We start from the raw sequence: 18,005 nt of genomic DNA on the forward strand, positions 1-18,005 counted from the left end.
GAACATGTTTACAATATTGAATCTTTATGAGAACATGGAATATCAAAACATCACTCTAATATTTTGTTCAGATGAATTCCGTACGCTGTTTAAATTTATTTTTAGTAATTTAGGATTTTGAGTGATACCAGTTAGGGGAGTCTTTGCGTTGACTATTGCTGTTTGCCCATAGGGAAGCGTGTTTCGTGTGCTAGTTTTGTAGTCTTCTGCCATTCTGCTATAGCCTCTTGACCTTCTCCGGTGTGCAACCTCACATGCCAATAACAATCGGGTAGTAAGTGTTTTTTGCTTTGTTTTCAAGTAGCATATCTGCAGTTTCTTTTTAAAAAAAATTCACCTTTAATTCCTTATTTGTTATTACAGTAGGTAGTGATTGCAAATCCCTCTAACTTTTTATTCTGAAAAATTTTAAACCTACAGAGGAATTGAAAAGAATGGTACAGTGAATATTTGTATATAACATTTCTCTGAGCTCACCAATCGTTAAAGTTTGCCAGATCTTAACACCTCCTCTCCACCCCTCCCTCACCCCCCGCCCGTCTCTGTTTTTTGAACAATTTTGAAGTAAGCTGCAGAAATCATGTTAGTATACCAGTAAATAATTCAGGATATATACCTTAAAACTGAAGACACTTTTCCTATTATCACAAAACAAAATCATACTTAAGTGTTTAATATTGGTATAATAATTCATTTTCAGAGGGTCCTCATCTGGAGAAGAAAAGAGTGACTTATTACAAGAGTGTGGCAGGGAAGTTAGTTTTGACTAAAAGATACTTCTCTTTTGACTCTAGAAGAAGGGGGAGGGCTCAGGTGGAGACGGGTGCAGGTACAGGAGGAAGGGATGGCTCAGGTGGAGACAGGTGCCGGCGCAGGAGGAAGGGAGGGCTCAGGTGGAGACAGGTGCAGGTGCAGGAGGAAGGGAGGGCTCAGGTGGAGACAGGTGCAGGTGTAGGAGGAAGGGAGGGCTCAGGTGGAGAAGGGGTGCAGTGGAGGTGGCCGTGGAGAGCTCGTGCTGTCTCCCAGCCTTCTCAGACCAGGTTTTCTTAGTGTCTCAGTAAGTTTTTATGGACCTTAAGGCAAAAGCCAAGAACTGTGTTTATGAACTGGTGAGATTCATAGGATATAATAGGTATTTATATCTTAATAACTTAGTAGCCCTTTGAAAGACTAACAGACATACATTGGGTATTGCACAGCTTTTTTATATCCTAGAATTTCTTATTCCGCAATCATTTTCGTATTTCATTTTAATTTTCATATTAATTAATTCATATTAAGATGGTTTTCACCCTGTCTTTGCTTTTTAACCACACACCTGTGGAAACTGACCTTCGTAAGATGACGATGTTGTCGAAACTGAGCTCGTTCCTGGTGCATTGGACGAACGTTGGCGCTGCTGTTCCCTTGCACGTGTAAACTATCCCCAGGTCCCCTTCTGAGTGTGCTGTGGTGCCGGGGGCCTCTGTTCATGGGTTGGCACTGAGGCTGCAGAGCCTCGGTTTTCTCTGTGAAATGGGGACGTTGCTCTGTCTTCACAGGAAGGTGGTGGCCTGAGGGAGCCGGAGGCAGGTGTGGGAGGCCTGTTCTGGGAAATGGGAGCCGAGCCTGAGTGGGCAGACTCCGAGTGGGACTCGCCTGAGTGCGGAGTCCTCTCCCCAGGGGGCTGCGGTTTCCCTTCCACTTCTCAGCAGGCCGGCGGGGAGACATGCTTGTCTGATGGGGGTTGAGGTTCATGAAGCCTGTGTCACGGAACGACAAGGGAGTCAGCAGCGTGGGGATGTCGGGCAGAGAGTTGACGTGGTGAACCGTGTGGTCTCGGCGGAGAAGTGAAACCTGGGCTGCAGGTTAATCCTCTAGCAGGAGGGGACAGGAGTCTGTGCGCACTGCGCATTCTGGGCTGCCGCCCCAGGTGACGTGGATGGTGGAGATGGCCCTCTGAGCCCATCGCACAGGTCACCAGAACAACAAGCTTTACCGTCTTCCATGCTAGTATTTCTTCAGATATGCCTTTTTAAAATCTATTGTGATCTCCTTAACTGAAAAGAGAACTGACAGTCACTTATCACTTCCAGAAGCTAGCTCTTAGGTTTTTGTACATTAATTTTAAAATTTTCCACAGATCTTGTCCAGATTCTCTTACGGATCTCTCCCCAGAGTGGAGCTCCCCATCCTTCAGCGTTTCCCTCATTTGCGCAGGCCTGTCGCTGCTGTGCCGTAATCCCCCGCCGTACGACCCCTCATCTGAACGTCGCGCAGCCTGGTCCCTTTGTTCTGTTTGTGAATCTCCAGCTGTCTTTGTCTCTCACCACCGTGGCTGTGAGAACCCAAACATTCCATAGCTTCTGACTCCCTTTTCCCTTTTTCCCGAAGGCCTTTGAGAAATGCCTGTTCGCTGGAACCACTGGACTTTACATTTCTGTACTACTAACCCACCCTCTTCCGGCTTCCCTCTCAGCACGCAGCAGGCACGCCCTGATCAGAAAGTGGTAACTGCAGCAAGGGCTGGAAGAGCCGTAAAGGAGGCTTTTGCTGCGCCGTGGAGGGAGGCTGTGAGGTCCTCATCTTGCCGTTGCGTGTGTGTCTGTGCTACCCGTGATGTTCCGTTGCCTGACCTCAGCAGCCTCACTCTGAGCTCAAGGTTTTACATGAGCGGAAGGAAAAAAAGGCCTTCTTGTGCTTATTCCAGAGCCAAATGTGGCAAACATGTTGGCAACATGTAAAAAATAGGAGCTCTTTTTTTTCCTTTCTCGGATGCTGTGTTAGAACACGGGTTCAGAGTCCCTTCCTCTCCTCTCCCCTCACAGTCTGGCAGGGCGGGTGGAGGGCCCTGCCCGCCGAGGCTGTCCAGGACCTTCATTTGCTCTGCTGCCTCGGACCGTTGCTTCTGTCACATGGTTCACAATGACAAGGGCAGGAGGAGGGGCACTGCTTCTCTTTAAAGGCTTGATCCGGAAGGGGAATGCCAGCCCCGCGCATATCCGGTTGGGTAGGACACAGCACGCTGGCGAGCCAGTGGTTAGGAAGGTTGGGAAATGGAATTTTAGTTGGTTGCCTTGTGCTCAGCTACGAAATGTATTATTACAACGAGAAAGGAAGGACAGATACGGGAACACAAGAATTGGTGTTTTCCCCGTCTATTAAAATAATACATTTTTGGCTGTCTGTCCATTTCGTATTTATTTATTTCTCTGTTAATTGATTTGAATACTGTATATTAGTAATAACTATAGGAATAATTCCTGACCTCTAGTTTCATTTAAAAATCACCTGTATGGTTCCAGCTAAGATGAAGTAGCCTCATTCTCCCAAGTGTCCGCCTTATAACTAAAATCAGTGGGAGATAATGCAACCAAGAGATACAGAAAGACTCTGAAAGTTGGAGAGAAGGTGGGGGACAGCAGGGGACTTGAGGGCTTGCGGATGACATGGCAGTGAGCTCCCTGCGCTTCCTTTTTTCCTCCCATACAAGTGGACAGGGTGCTGGAGAAGCCTGTAGCCTTCTGCCAACAAGCACAGATGAAAACCACTGCAAGAGAAGCTGGCTCCCCTTTAGCCAGTGCTGGGAAAAGGTTGATCTCATAGAACAGAAGATCTTTCTATGACGTTCACCCTATGCCAGACAAATACCAGCTGAAAGGTTGCTCAGGGAGCCCAAGTGGAGAGATAACTTCCACTGCTTCCTGCAGCACTTCAATCCCGAATGCTTGGGACCAAGCAGGAGCTAACCTTGCATCCCTGTCCAGGCAGAAGGAGTAACACCCAGAATCCTCTCCTGATGGTGTTGGCAGAGCCACGCTGGAAGCCCACCTCTGTTCTCCACCCAGCAGAAGCAGGTGGTGTTCTGATTCCTCTGCCAGAGTAGTGTCAGTGGGTCCAGGAGGGAGCTGAGCCTTCTCCCACCTGTCAGCAATGAGCCTAAACCAGACGATGTCAGTCTGCACTGCGCTTTCCACCCCCTGGTGTCAGCGGGGCCCTGTGAGTTGAGGCTTCACCCCAGCTGGTTCTCATGCTCCATCTGGACAGGATGACTGCCTGCCAAAAGAGAGCCCAAGATTCAGCCTCACAGCTTAACACCCCAAATGTCTAGGATGGAGACACGAACCAGGACATCATCAGACCTAGAACCAGCGCAGTCCCACCTGTAACACGGAGACAGCAGATCCCAACCCTGAGATGGCCCAGACACTGGCGTTATCTGTGAAGGATTTCTAAGGAGCCATCGTAAAAATGCTTTGTGGTTGTCTTGAAACAAATGAAAAAATAGGAGAAAGAAATGGAAGATAGAAAAGAGAACCAAAGGGAAATTGTAGAACCGAAGAGTCCAGTGAGTGAAATAAAGAACTCTGTGGCGTGGAGAGGCCCGGGGAGGACCAGTGAGCGAGGAGACACGTCAGTGGAAAGGACTTGGCTGAACAGCAGAGAGAAAGTAGACTGGCAAGGTTGCCGAGCCTCCGGGAACTTGGGACAGGGACAAAAGACCCAACACTGGAATCACAGTCACCGTAGAGGGCAGGAGAAAGAGTGTTGGGCCGAAAATACGTTTGAAGAAGTAATGGCTGAAATGACTCAGATTTGGTAAAAGTTATGACTTACAGATTTAAGAAGCTGATTCAGTCCCAAACAGGATAAACCCAAAGAAGTCCACACCAAGACACACCATAATCAAACACTGAAAACTAAACAAACTCAAAGAAGAATCTTGAAAGAGACTGGAGGGAAATGATCTGTAACCTGAAGGAAAACACGAATTCTAATGTCGGCAAATTTCTCATCTGAATCCATAGAGGCTAGAAGAAAACACAACATTTTCGGTTGCTGAAAGAAAAGAATTGTCAATTGCAAATTTTGTATGTGGTGAAATTGTCCTTCGGGATGAAGGGGAAATAAAGACATGCCCAGATGAAGGAAAACTAAGAAAATTTATTGCTGGCAGACCTGTCCTCAAGAATCCCTAGAAGAAGTCTGCAAAGAGAAAGGAGGTGAAAACAGAAGGAGACTTGGAACTTCAGAAAGGAAAGAGAAGAAGGGTGTGGTGGTTAATACTGTGTATCAACTTGGAGGGTGTTTTTGGCGAGATTAATGTTTAAATCATTGAACTTTCAGTAAGCACATTGCCTTCCCTAGCACGAGTGGACCTCAGTCAATCAGCCGAAGGCCTGAATAGAACAAAAAGACTGGCAAAACAAAGACTGGGATACGTGATGTGCGTGTAGTCGTACACAGAGCGATCTGCAGGCAAGCCGTACAGAGTGACGTACGCAGACATGCTATAAACACATCAAGATGAATTCTAGAAAGTTCTAATTGGTGATCCAGGAAGGCAAGCAAAGAGAAGCAGAAGAACAAGAAACAGCGTCAATAAACAACAAGTAATAAAATGACAAACTTCAGCCTTAAAGCATCAGTAATTGCTCTAAATGTGAATATTCTAAGTATAATACGTTAGTTAAAATACATTGGCAGAGTGTATTAAAGCAAACAAACCCCCGCTCCCTGTGTGATCTGACAACACATCGTCTCCCAGAAACTTAACTCTAGACGTGAAATGGCCCTACTCAGTTCCTGGTATATAGCAGGAGTTAACTAGTGACGGTTGTCGAAATTGTAACTTCTTAGAATATTCACCTTTTAGTGCAAGGACGCTGAGAAGAGCCTTCTGAGGAAAGCAGTGTGGTTGGTAGAAGGTGCTGGCAAGTTGGCGTCTGGGGAGAGGCTGCGGCTGCTCCAGGGAGGTTGGAGATGAATGTGGGGGCACCTGGTCTGTTGGGTTTGGAGAGTGCTGGGGCACCTGTGCAGGGTCCCCAGAAACCTTGGAAATAGGACCAAGGTTGCCTGCTAGGGGTTAAATTCTCAAATCATCACTGTCGGATTGGACAGGTAAAAAGTTACACTTAAAATGGGTGCATTTGTTGTATATAAAGTATACGTCATTAGAATTGAATTTAAAATAACCTGTGAACACATCTTATATGTTCCCATGAACTATAATTAACTTTTTATTTTTTTTTTAATTTAAAAAAAATTGTATTAAGGACCCAATAAGGAAGGAATATATAATTAACTTTTTAGTTTAAGGTGTTCCATTTTTGAGTTTTTACTTTTAGAACACTGTAAGCTCATTTTTACTTACTGCTCTATTGAGATTAATAGTCTAAAGTTCACAGTGGTCACTACTCTATCAATGTAAATCTCAAAACCAGAGAAGTAAACCAGAAAAATTATTGTTGTTTTTAAATGACTTAGGACTATTTTCTTAAAATTCACATACTTATCGAAGTTCACATTATTCGTTGAGTTAGATCACTTCCCTTAAGGGGGTTGCAGGACGTTTGGAGGAGCAGCAGACGCACACACACACTCCTGCACGCTGGCTCATGGGAGGCCGCTGTTCACATTTACTGATCATCTCGGCAGCATGTACAAATGAAGAGCGCCGGGGACCAGGTCCTGTAAGTGACCAGGGAAGAGCAGCATTTTCGGGATGGGTTTTAGGTTTATCTTGTGCATTGAGCACCATTTGAGGTCAACAGAGGCTACTTTGGGAAGAGAGCCTGGTCCTGAGGAAGCTGGGGCAGGAGGTAGGACGGTGTGTGGGGTGGAGCGTGGCCAGATAGGCAGGGTCTTGGTGGACGGACGCTGCCCTCCCAGTGCCCGGGTGGGAGCTGGAAGGGGAGCGCAGTGTCTCATCACGTTGCACGCTCTGGCTTTTTAGAGCCATTCGGATTCCCGTATCCTCAGCAAGGGGGAGGGTGACTAAAGTGCTGTGCATTTCCCTTGATGATTTTGCTGGCCACTAAGCATGCTCAGAGTTACCGCAGGGCAGTCTCTGCTCCTAGGGAGAGAACCGATACTAACTCTGCGCGTGGAGAAGGCAGTAAATGGAAGGTCTGTTATCCTAGTGCCCATGATCATGCAGAGATGTTGTCGGTACGTGGAGGGGCAGGGAGGTGCACCCTCTCCTTTTGGCTTGCTGGGCGGAAAGTGGAGGGACGGCAGTGTTCCTTCTGTAAGGTGGCACGTCTTGGCAGTGGCCCAGGGAGTGCTTGATGCTGCAGTCACCACCTGGCCAAATTGTGCATGAACCGCGGTTTTCACTCGGACGGTTCCGACAGATGTCTGAGTAATATCCATGTCGATATCCCCTGAAATACATTAATCTGATCACTTGGTAAAAAGTCAGTGAAGAGAGAATGGGGGGGAGCCGGGGCAGTAACAGAGGAAGGATGGGAATGGGACATGGGAGAGGGGTGGGACCGTCGTGGATGAAAGGCGCAGACTTTCTCTTGCCGTACGGCGTTCGGGAGTGCTGAAGTCATAAAGTGTTTGTTTTTTTTTTTGAGACAGAGTCTCACTGTGTTGCCCGGGCTAGAGTGCCGTGGCGTCAGCCTAGCTCACAGCAACCTCAAACTCCTGGGCTCAAGTGATCCTCCTGCCTCAGCCTCCCAAGTAGCTGGGGCTACAGGCATGCGCCACCATGCCCGGCTAATTTTTTTTTTCTATATATTTTTAGTTGTCCAATTAATTTCTTTCTAATTTTAGTAGAGACGGGGTCTCGCTCTTGCTGAGGCTGGTCTGAAACTCCTGAGCTCAAACAATCCGCCCGCCTCGGCCTCCCAGAGAGTTAGGATTACAGGCGTGAGCCACCGTGCCCGGCCCATAAAGTGTTTTTAAAGAGGTGCAGCAAATCATGACAGATTTTTTTTTTCTGTTGACGGTTTCCTATAACAAATTTTCTTTATCATCAGCAAATTACTACCAATCTAGTAGTTCATTTTTCTTAAATTATTATGTAATAATACTAACTTAAAGTTAAATTTAAGTTGGAATTATTATTGGATTGCTCAAAATGTCTCTTTTATCTTTGTCTTTTTCTGCAGTGTAGCTTTAGGTAGTGTCAGTTAACAACCTCATTTTAAAGAGATTTACGAGACTAGTATGTACAGTAATTAGAAGAAAGTCTGATAGAAATAGCTACATATTTTGTTATCTGGAAATAATAGTTTATGCTCATTGACAGATGATACTCGTGTCTTTTCATGTTTGTACAGTTCATTTAAGTAAATGCTGCAATTGTGTTATGGAACTCCAAAAGAGTGAAGTGATTGAAATTTATGCTAAGTCAGCAGTTGGTACTGATTGAAGTAATTATTGAGGACTCACTCTGGGCCACGAACTGTCAGCGTCTTACATGCGTCATTTTTTTGAACCTTATAACCACCCTGTGCGGGCAGGTGGTGTTGTTCTTCCCATTCTATAGCCTCAGACGGGGCAGCACGCCCACATCCACGTAGCTAGTCATTGGCAGCCTTAAGCTCTGGGACATCTAGACCAGCATCATCTAATTGAAATATATCATGAGTAATTTTAAATTTTCTAGTAGCCACATTTTAAAAAGTAAGAAAATCCCCAAACAGGTGAAATAAACTTTATCAATATATTTGTTTCTTAAAATATACACAAAATATTATTAATTCAAATATTAAAGTTTTTTTTCTTTTTTAATTTTTTCTCACCTTTCCAATCTTACTGGCCTAAGCAAATATTAAATATTATTGAGCTATTTTACATTCTTTGTTTTTTGTACCAAGTCTGATATACTTGTGTGTATTTTTCATTTACTCCATACCTGGGTTCAGATTGCCCCCGGTTCACATCCTCAGTGAGCCTTGTAGGTCACGCTGTGCTCTGCCTGTGCCCATATTGAAAGAAGGATGAGGTATACCCATTTGAAAACTTATCTGCTGTTGGGCAAGTTGGCTCACGCCTGTGATCCCAGTACTCAGGAGGCTGAGGCGGGCAGATCACTTGAGCCCAGGAGTTCAAGACCAGCCCTGGCAACATAGCAAGACCTCATCTGTAAGACAGAGATAGATAAATACATACTCATCCACTGTCATTTTGTTTTAAAATAGTCTCTCAAACTCTAGTCTTAACTTGAATTCTCTCCTGACCCCTCTGGCTTGTTGAAGCCATTCTGTTTCTCTAATATGTTCATGGGACAGGTGGACCCAGTGCCCAACCTGAAACAGAATTCACTTTGCTCAAAAATTATATCATCCTCTCATCCTTCTCCAAGTGTTTCTTTTGCTTCCAATAAAGAAATGGTTTTTATATATTCAAATATAATTTTTGAGAGGTTAAAATGATGCTCGTTTCAGAGGAAAGTGTACTTGGTATATCGACCATTTATAATACTAGTTCTTTTAGGAAGTGATGGTTTGGGATGTTGCCCTGCTCATTGACGGCCTTTTGTTTCCAGAACCTCATCTGCTCTGAGTGTGGGGATGAGTTCACTCTGCAGAGCCAGCTGGCCATCCACATGGAGGAGCACCGCCAGGAGCTGGCGGGAACCCGGCCGCACACTTGTAAGGCCTGCAAGAAAGAGTTTGAAACCTCGTCAGAGCTGAAGGAGCACATGAAGACGCATTATAAAATTAGGTAGGATTCATTACTTGGGCTTGGTAAAAAAAAAAAATCTAGGTAATATGTTAAAAGTTGGCATACTTCACCACCATCAACTAAAAATATTTGCTGCAAGAACACAGCAAGTGGAACCACACAGATAATTTGGTATGGTGTCAGAATGTCTTTTATTGCTTGCCTGGTTCATGCCTATAGTAGGGAAGGTAAGTGCCAATATTATGAATAAGCGTCAGGCTGTGTGGGTAGGAATGTTTAGCTAGTATTATAAAAGCTGTAGAACAAGGCACTAGCAATACGTTTGTATGGCAGGTAACAAAATATGTCAGGCAGATTCACAGGGGTTTAATTAGCACCCTTTTTAATGAATTCGTTTCTTTGTAGTACCTCGCTGTTGAGACTAATGTGCGCCCAGCACTGTTCTTAGTGTACATGTAAACAGAGCCCTATTTAATCATTGCAGACAGCCCAGTCAGGCCAGTGTACTTTTATGTTCCCATTTTGTGGATGAGAAAACTTGAGAGACCAGGTAATTTTATGAGGTTTTATTGCTTGTAAGTCGAGAGTTTGAGATTTAAACTCTAATAGTCTGGTTTTAGGCCTCATAATCATAACAACTGTAACTATATTTGAATGTGTATATATATATATATATATTTATTCCTAGTTAAACTTAATATTTTTTCAAAATTTCATATTTTACTTATTCCTGATTATATATTTTTATTGATATTTCCATTTCTTAATAAAATGAAATAAAGAGTTCTTCCTGGCCCTGTCCTCAAGTTAGCTAATGGTGATGAGCACTTGGCACACTCATTAGCTAATTTCTCCAACAAACTGTAAAAGGCATATCAATCATCATTTTAACTATTTTTTAGTTTATCATTTTTTTAAAACTGCGTTACACTTCATTCTATAAAACAGAATAAGTGTTCCCTATTTTAACTGTTGTATTATCAGTTTAGCTCGCCACCCTTCTAAGCCCCGATATTTAGGAAATATCTGTATTTTTTAACAACAAGAAATCCTATACCAGTTAATAAAGTTTATAAAGTGCTTGAAGATTCTAGTATTTATCCTCTTAGACATTGAGTTTTAGAAATGTGGACTGAACAACATTTCCATATGATCAACCATCGCTTGTCTTTTCCTTTTTTTTTTTAAATTCAATTTATTTATTTTTAGAGACAGGGTCTTGTTCTGTCACCCAGGCTGGGGTGCCATGGTGCAGTCATAGCTCACCGTAACCTTGGTCTCCTGGGCTCAAGTGAACCTCCTGTCTCAGCCTCCCAAGTAGCTGGGACTACAGGCATGTGCCACCTCACCTAGTCTATTTCAGTGATTTTTAAACCCTCAAAATATAACGCCTGTTCTCTATAAACATCAGATTTTTATTCTGGTGAAGTTTTAACACAGGCATTTTTGATGTTTCTTCAGGGGTTTTAGAAAGATGGTTGAAGACGTTTAGTTGGTTGTTACGCTCACAGGCAGCCCACCTTCTAAGTCTTCCCGCTTGAGGGATGGACCAGACAGAGGAGGCCTGATACTCATGGAACTGTCACTCAGCAGGGAAGACAGACAGTGACCAAGCGGATGGGTTAGTCAGTGTGACAGTTTCAGAGAGTGACAGGTGCTGAGCAAGACAGAAATTGGGTTGATGTGGGTGATGTAAGGGTGAGAGGGGCTGGTGAAGTGGCTGTTGTGTATAGGCCTTCCGGGGGATGCGTGTGATAGGACTTGGGTGAGGAACAGAAATAGAAAAAATGAATTTTATGATTTCAAATACACAAAACTAATACATGCATATGTGTGTGTGGGTGTGTATGTGTCCTATACATACATATGATTGATTTATCATTAAAACATGTTCCTTGGTCAGTTAGCTACGCTTTTTCTGGTAAGAGTTTCATTGTGAAATTGTAACATAAAGGAGACAACTTAACGTGTTTTCCCCTCTGTATCATACTAGGGTGTCAGGTACGAGGTCTTACAATCGGAACATTGACAGAAGCGGATTCACGTATTCATGTCCACACTGTGGAAAGACGTTTCAAAAGCCAAGTCAGTTAACGCGACATATCAGGATACACACAGGTATGAAAAACATTTACTTCCCAACGATTTGTTATGTGGCTTGAAAGGAAACGCTCCTCAGTGCCAGGTGGACCTGAGGTCTGGTCCTGGCGCTTCCGTAGTTGCTGGATGATCGTGGTGAAATTACTTAATCTTTCCGTGGTATCATTTCCTCACTTGAAAAATGTGGCTGTTACATCTGCACAGAGTTATCCTAAATTATAAATGGAAAAACATGTAGTGCTCCTAGAAAAGTGCTCCTGGAGTAGGCCGTCAGTAAGCAGGAGTTGATACTGTTATTGCTATTGGGATGGGATTCATTGGTTCACTTAGTAAGTGTTTGAGTGTCACTGCGTGTCAGGTGTTACCGGGCTAATCGGGTCTAGAGTAACAAAGCAGGTACTGGATCTCCGTATTCTTGGTCCTTACCCGAGGTCCTTGTGTGCGGGGAGCAGGGCTGCTCTGGATGTGCCTGAAGGTGGAACGGGCAGGGTTTGCTGATACATTGAGTGTGGGACATGAGGGGAACCAGAGATAAGGATGACTCCCCGGTTTTGGCCTGAACTCCTGGACGGACGGCATGGCCCGGGGAGACTGCAGGTGGAGCCTGTTTGGGAGATGAAGGTCAAGAGTGCAGTTTTGGGTGTGCTGACATTGGGATTTTGAGCAGAGAATCGCAGATAGGAGTCAGGAAGTCTGGGGAGAAGTTCTGGCTGAAGGAATAGGTTTAGGGTTTTGAGTTTGGGTAACTTGAATATTTCTCTTTTTAATCCATAAGATGCTCACACAATATGGAATTATATTTTGATCATTTTTCTCCCTCTCTAGGTGAAAGGCCATTTAAATGTAGTGAATGTGGGAAAGCTTTTAACCAGAAGGGGGCATTGCAGACGCATATGATCAAGCATACAGGTGAGAAACCCCATGCCTGTGCCTTCTGTCCTGCCGCCTTCTCTCAGAAAGGGAATCTGCAGTCACACGTCCAGAGAGTTCATTCGGAGGTAAGCACGGTGTTGGGTGTGCGCAGTATTTCACAGTGCGTGTCAGGTATCTTGAGTTAACAGGCCAACCTGAGAAATTCTTTTCCATTTTTTAAATATGCAGACTGAGTTTGTGCTCAGCATATCCTGTTTTAGAAGATATATATGGGAACCTTTTTTGATTTATTATATATGGAAGAAATATAAAATACTGTCTTTTTATCTTCTTGCTGACAGAATAGCTTTGATGAATAAGTGTTTGAAAATAATCATAATACCTTTGTTAGCTACAATGCATTATTCTGAGTAAGTACTTTTCTTGCTGCTAATATTGCTGGGTTTATGTTTGGCCCCGTTTGGCACATTCACATTCTGTGTCCGGGTCCTGGTCTATTGTCCCACCATGCCGCACGGTAACTATTTCAACTAAAATGATGTGCACAATTTTCTCTCGTAATTTTCTGCTGCCTACAGATCATACTGATTTATAGATCCTCTGGAAGTATTTCTGTTATGCGGGTTAATCTTGGCTCTTACTAATTGTCATGATTTGTTGTCTTATTGTCTAGTTATAGAATATAAAGAAATATTTAAACAACACAAATACTTTTATCATGGATCAGTTTATTCTATGAAACTATTTTGCAGAATGAAAACTATTACATTTTTAAAAGTAAATATGTCTCTTTTAATTTTTTCCTTGGTGTAATACCTAAAGTAACATTAACTGAACTGAGAGTTAATAGTATACCTTTGTCCAAACTTAATAAAACAAGAAATAGAAGTTGTCTATGATCTTAGATAAGCAGAATAATATCTAAAATGAAAAAAAGGAATCTAAAATGAAAAAAACTCTACACACTTCATGTAGCGTATAAGCAGGTTCAGAATTCCATTCGCAGTGAGTTAATCTTTTTATTATCTATGACGCAGAGACGTTAGGAAGGGCATGTAAATGTCAGTGAGGTGTTGATAATGTGCAGTGAGGTTACCTTTAGATGAAGGAGGGTAAAATTGGGCTGCACAACTCGTTTTTGCAGAGTTGCCTCTGAGCAAAGATGATTGACCAGGAATAACTGTGCGTTTGTGTAGCACACAGATGTACCTCACTGGAACCCTGGAGCAGCCCTGTGAGAGACTCAGTGCTCCTAAGTTAGAAAACCCTGTTAGGTGCCAGCAATTTCCCTGTCCCTGTCGAGAGGCACCGTGGGCCTTGTGGTGGGATGGCGTATTTCAGGAAGGACCCTAAAGATTGGTTTGTACATATTTATCCAATCCTTTGAGGATCTAAGCCTCAAGTTTGGTTCTTAACAAGGTGCTAGAAATAGAATGGAAGTCTTATTCAAGTTTAGCAGGGGCAATGAGTTTTCACGCCAGCCTTCATAAATATAACAGGAACTAACTTCGGATTTGAGTGATAGCGAAAGAATATTTTTGATGTTTCCTCTTGTTGAGGCTGTTCTTACTCATTTCACTGCTTTCTGTCATCTGTTTCTGGCTTTATCATAGTTTTTAAAATTAATCATTGATATGGCATATCAGAATTGGTGATGAAGAGTTTACACATTGTGTGTGTTGGCCCCCAAAGCTTGTTCAGTGTGATACGTATTTACAGCTGTCTGGCCTTCATTACCGGACACTCTATGGAGCCATTTAAAAAATTGAGAACATCATATGTTTGACATTTTATTTTTCTCAAATTACAGTAACTGAAGAATATGTTTTCTCACTCTGAAACCATTTCTAATTTACAGAAAAGTCTTAAATTTTAATTAATGTCATACTGGCAATATTGATTAAAGAGTTGGTTTGTTGATTCTGGAGCTACCTATTTAAAAAAAAAGCAAAGTTGAAGGGTTAGATTGCTGCTGTCACTTTGAATGGAATTGTAAATTATGATTTGCCATAATTTAAATATTTTGATATAACAATGAATTATATAAAATCATTTTTTTCTTTTTTATTCTTTAAGGTCAAGAATGGTCCTACTTACAATTGTACAGAATGTAGTTGTGTATTTAAAAGTTTAGGCAGCTTAAACACGCACATCAGCAAGATGCACATGGGTGGGCCGCAGAATTCAACAAGTTCCACAGAGACTGCTCATGTGTTAACGGTAAGTTTAGTAATTTGGTTACAGAAGGATTTTTTTCACTAAAATCTGTGATTTTAAATATGGCCTTTAGGATTGAATATTTAGTAGCACAAAGGTGCTATGAAAGTTTTTTATATGGAGATAAGGTGCTCCTTTTTTAATTTAGTGCAAGTCAATCTTTTTAAACTTTAAAATAATATAGATGATACTGATTTATGGACTTTCATCTCAACCTGTAAAAATAAGACAAAATGTAATTATTAATTTATGAAATTATAATTCCTGTAGTTAGTGTTTTTTTAAAATTTATTATTTTTTTTCTTTTTTCCTCTCTTGTCCGATGGTTAATGTGCCGACGTCGTAACAAGGCTTGAGGGAGGCACATTTCACACATGAGCGTGAAAATCCAGTCGTCACGCTTATGAACTACAAAGGATCTCAGTCAGTGTTATTGATGACTATTGGATATTCTTTATCTGACATGATAATTTAAGAATTAATTATTCTCTGTAGATAATATTTCTCCTTTTCTAATGTGACGGTGATAATTTTTCCAAGTCTTTGGACTTTTGAAACTAAATTGTATTTTCCAGTACATGTATTTAAAAATTGACTCTAAACACACACACATGCACACACACATACACGCGTGCGCACACATTTATAGGCACATGCCAGAGACACCCCCCCCACAGATGTACACACACAGACCCATAGGCGCACACACAGAAGCATACAAGCACCCCACAGACATGTGCATGCACACACCGACAAACACATAGGCACACAGAGACATGCACACACCCCACAGATGTGCATACTTTTGTTCTTTTTTTGTAGGATTCTTAGCTTAGCTTCAATCAGTTACTTCTTTTACACTGCCTTCCCAAATGATTAAAAAAATCACAAAACCTGGATATAGAATATGGTATCTTAAAAGTAGTGGACATTAAACACAAAAGTCTCAGAAGTTTTAATGTATGCTTATGAATGCACTTAGTTGTAGTTTAAGTCAACAACGGCCTCCTCCCAACAGGGAAAATAGGTCTAGTTGATACTTGGTTTCTAAACATCAGGTTCACTTTCAGTGTTTATTTTTTCTTTTCTCACAGTATTTGCAGCTTGGGGTGATTCCCTGAGTTTATTGTCGATCAGGGGCAGTGTTGTAAAACAAATTATAAAACTGGAGAATAGTTAGAGTCTAAAAACAATTCAGTCTTGAAAATTGGGCTGAATATTTTTTAAAATAAAGTTTTCAATGTATAAATCAAATTATTAGAGTTTTCATCATTTCCTTTGGCAATATGCAAATCAAAATGTACATGTAGTGAATAACCTGGAATAATAATACAGATCATTTAAAAAATTCATATTCTCAATAGAAGCCAAATAAATGAAGTGTAGGGATTTAGAAACCTTGAATCTACCCTACCTTGTTCCCTAATTTGGGCCTGTAAGAGCGCTGTAGGTTAAGACGCATGTGTTCTTTTTTAGGACTGTCTAGGAATCCCTGCTCAGCCTCCTGGGTTGATCTACACGTCTCTTATTTTGCCTTTCACATTTTCTAACTCTTGGCCTTTTTGCTCTACTTTTGCGAGGTTTCTTTGGCTTTATCTTAAGATGCTTTTTTGATTTTTTTGTAGTAAGGTTTTTAATTTCTGAGAGCTCTCCTTTGTGATCTGATTGTTGCTTTTTCGAGATTTTTTTTTCTGGTTTGATGTACTTTCTCTGAAACCTAATGAGCGTTTTCTTTTTAAAAGTGATTTTCTGCTCCTTGTGTTATCTGCCTCCCTCTGGCACGTATTTTGTAATCTTGCATCTGCGGTTGCCTGTTGTGTTTCGGAAACGGGCAGCAGTGAGCCCGTGCGCGTGAGCTGTTTGTGGATGGTGCCGTGATCCGCGGGTCACGTGACGTGTGAGTGTTGGAACCAGCCTTGCAGGGAGCCCTGGGGGCACAACACGGAAGTCCGGGGAACTAAGTGCCACAGAAGGTGCCCTGGCTCTCTGCAGATATTAATAGTTCATTCTTTGTAATCTTTGTTAGAGTAATCCCTCATTTTTTTGCCTAAACGTAAGTGCCTATCTGCCACTTGTTCTGTGGAGGACGGTAAGGGGGTTCATTTTCACTATAAGTATTTTTCTTCTGTCTTTATTTTTTTTCTAAATCAATGGACTTCATTTTTAGGGCAATTTTGGGTTGCAGAAAATTTGAGCACGAAGTACAGAGAACTCCCGTGTGCTCTCCATCTCGCATCCCCACAGGTTCCCGTTATTGGCACCTTGCGTTGGTGCGGCACATTTGTTAGGACTGGTGAATGAATATTGGCATCTTATCGTTCGTTCGCTGAAGTCCGCAGTTTACATGGAGTTCAGCCCCGGCGTTACGCCTGTCTCCACCGTAGCAGCGTCGCGCTGTGTCCTCACTGCCTTCCGCTCTCGTGCATACAGCATTCTCATTCCCCGGCTGCCGCAGGAGTCGGGTGGGCTTCCTCTGCCATTGCGGCCCCTTCTTAGATCTTCTGGGCCGTAGCATTACATAGCGTTTATTCTTCCATCTCCCTGTTTTTCAGAAATGTTAAATTTTTTTTTGACTACATCGGTTTCTTTCTTTAAAAAAAATTTTTGTAACTGTACTTTTTAAATTCTTTCACTTTGTTTTGTTGGGCTAACAGGAAGGTGAGGGTTTGTGTGCTCAGTCTGCCATCTCTGATCAGTAGTCTACTGCCCACCTAAAACACTTCTAAAAAATTGTAGCAGACCAATTCATCGAGTATGTTCTTTTAACAGCCAATATTGTGCCTAACACAAAAATCAGTGAGGCATCGTATTTAAAATTTATGTTGAGATTTTAATGCTCTTAAGGAGGAGGGTATTGCCTCTTTCTTTATTTTCTTAATTGAAGAGCAAAGTTGTATTTTTAATGAAAATATTGCTGTGTTGCAGGCCACACTCTTTCAGACTTTACCTCTTCAGCAGACAGAAGCCCAAGTCACGTCAGCCTCAAGTCAGCAGAATTCTCAGGCAGTGACCGACGTCATCCAGCAGCTTCTGGAACTCTCGGAGCCAGGGCCTGTGGAGTCAAACCAGTGCCCTGCCGCCACGCAGCAACTCAGCATCACAGTGGGCATCAACCAGGACATTCTGCAGGTGAAGCACGCTTACCTGGCAGCCGAGGTTTACACGCTTACGCTCTGTCAGAAAGCAGGGGTGGCTGTTGAAAAGTAACTGCGCAGGGCTTGTCCAAGTAAAGGTATCCTAATTAAAAATGTGTCTGAATTAAACAAATTATAGTGAAACAAATACGCTTACTTAATTGCTTATGGACAGTGCAGAATTCTAAATGATTTCTTTATCTACAAATTAAAATATTTGAAAACCCTTAGTTTTTCTCCATAAGTGAATTTACTCAAAAAAGAATACACTTTTCAGAG

The 18,005-nt window shown here is 42.3% G+C and overlaps 1 protein-coding gene across 1 annotated transcript in view; it reads left to right on the plus strand.

Annotated features, from left to right (window-relative positions):
• Nucleotides 1-18,005, plus strand: part of ZNF236 (zinc finger protein 236) — a 98,897-nt gene that overhangs the window by 6,043 nt on the left and 74,849 nt on the right. The window contains exons 4-8 of the mRNA XM_012648880.1: nucleotides 9,263-9,441; nucleotides 11,396-11,520; nucleotides 12,328-12,500; nucleotides 14,452-14,595; nucleotides 17,518-17,721. Of these exons, the coding sequence (XP_012504334.1) occupies nucleotides 9,263-9,441; nucleotides 11,396-11,520; nucleotides 12,328-12,500; nucleotides 14,452-14,595; nucleotides 17,518-17,721 (825 nt within the window). The remainder of the gene's footprint in view (nucleotides 1-9,262; nucleotides 9,442-11,395; nucleotides 11,521-12,327; nucleotides 12,501-14,451; nucleotides 14,596-17,517; nucleotides 17,722-18,005) is intronic.

Source organism: Propithecus coquereli, unplaced genomic scaffold (genome assembly GCF_000956105.1).
Source record: "Propithecus coquereli isolate 6110/MARCELLA unplaced genomic scaffold, Pcoq_1.0 Scaffold296, whole genome shotgun sequence".
In the NCBI taxonomy this organism is placed as follows: domain Eukaryota; kingdom Metazoa; phylum Chordata; class Mammalia; order Primates; family Indriidae; genus Propithecus; species Propithecus coquereli.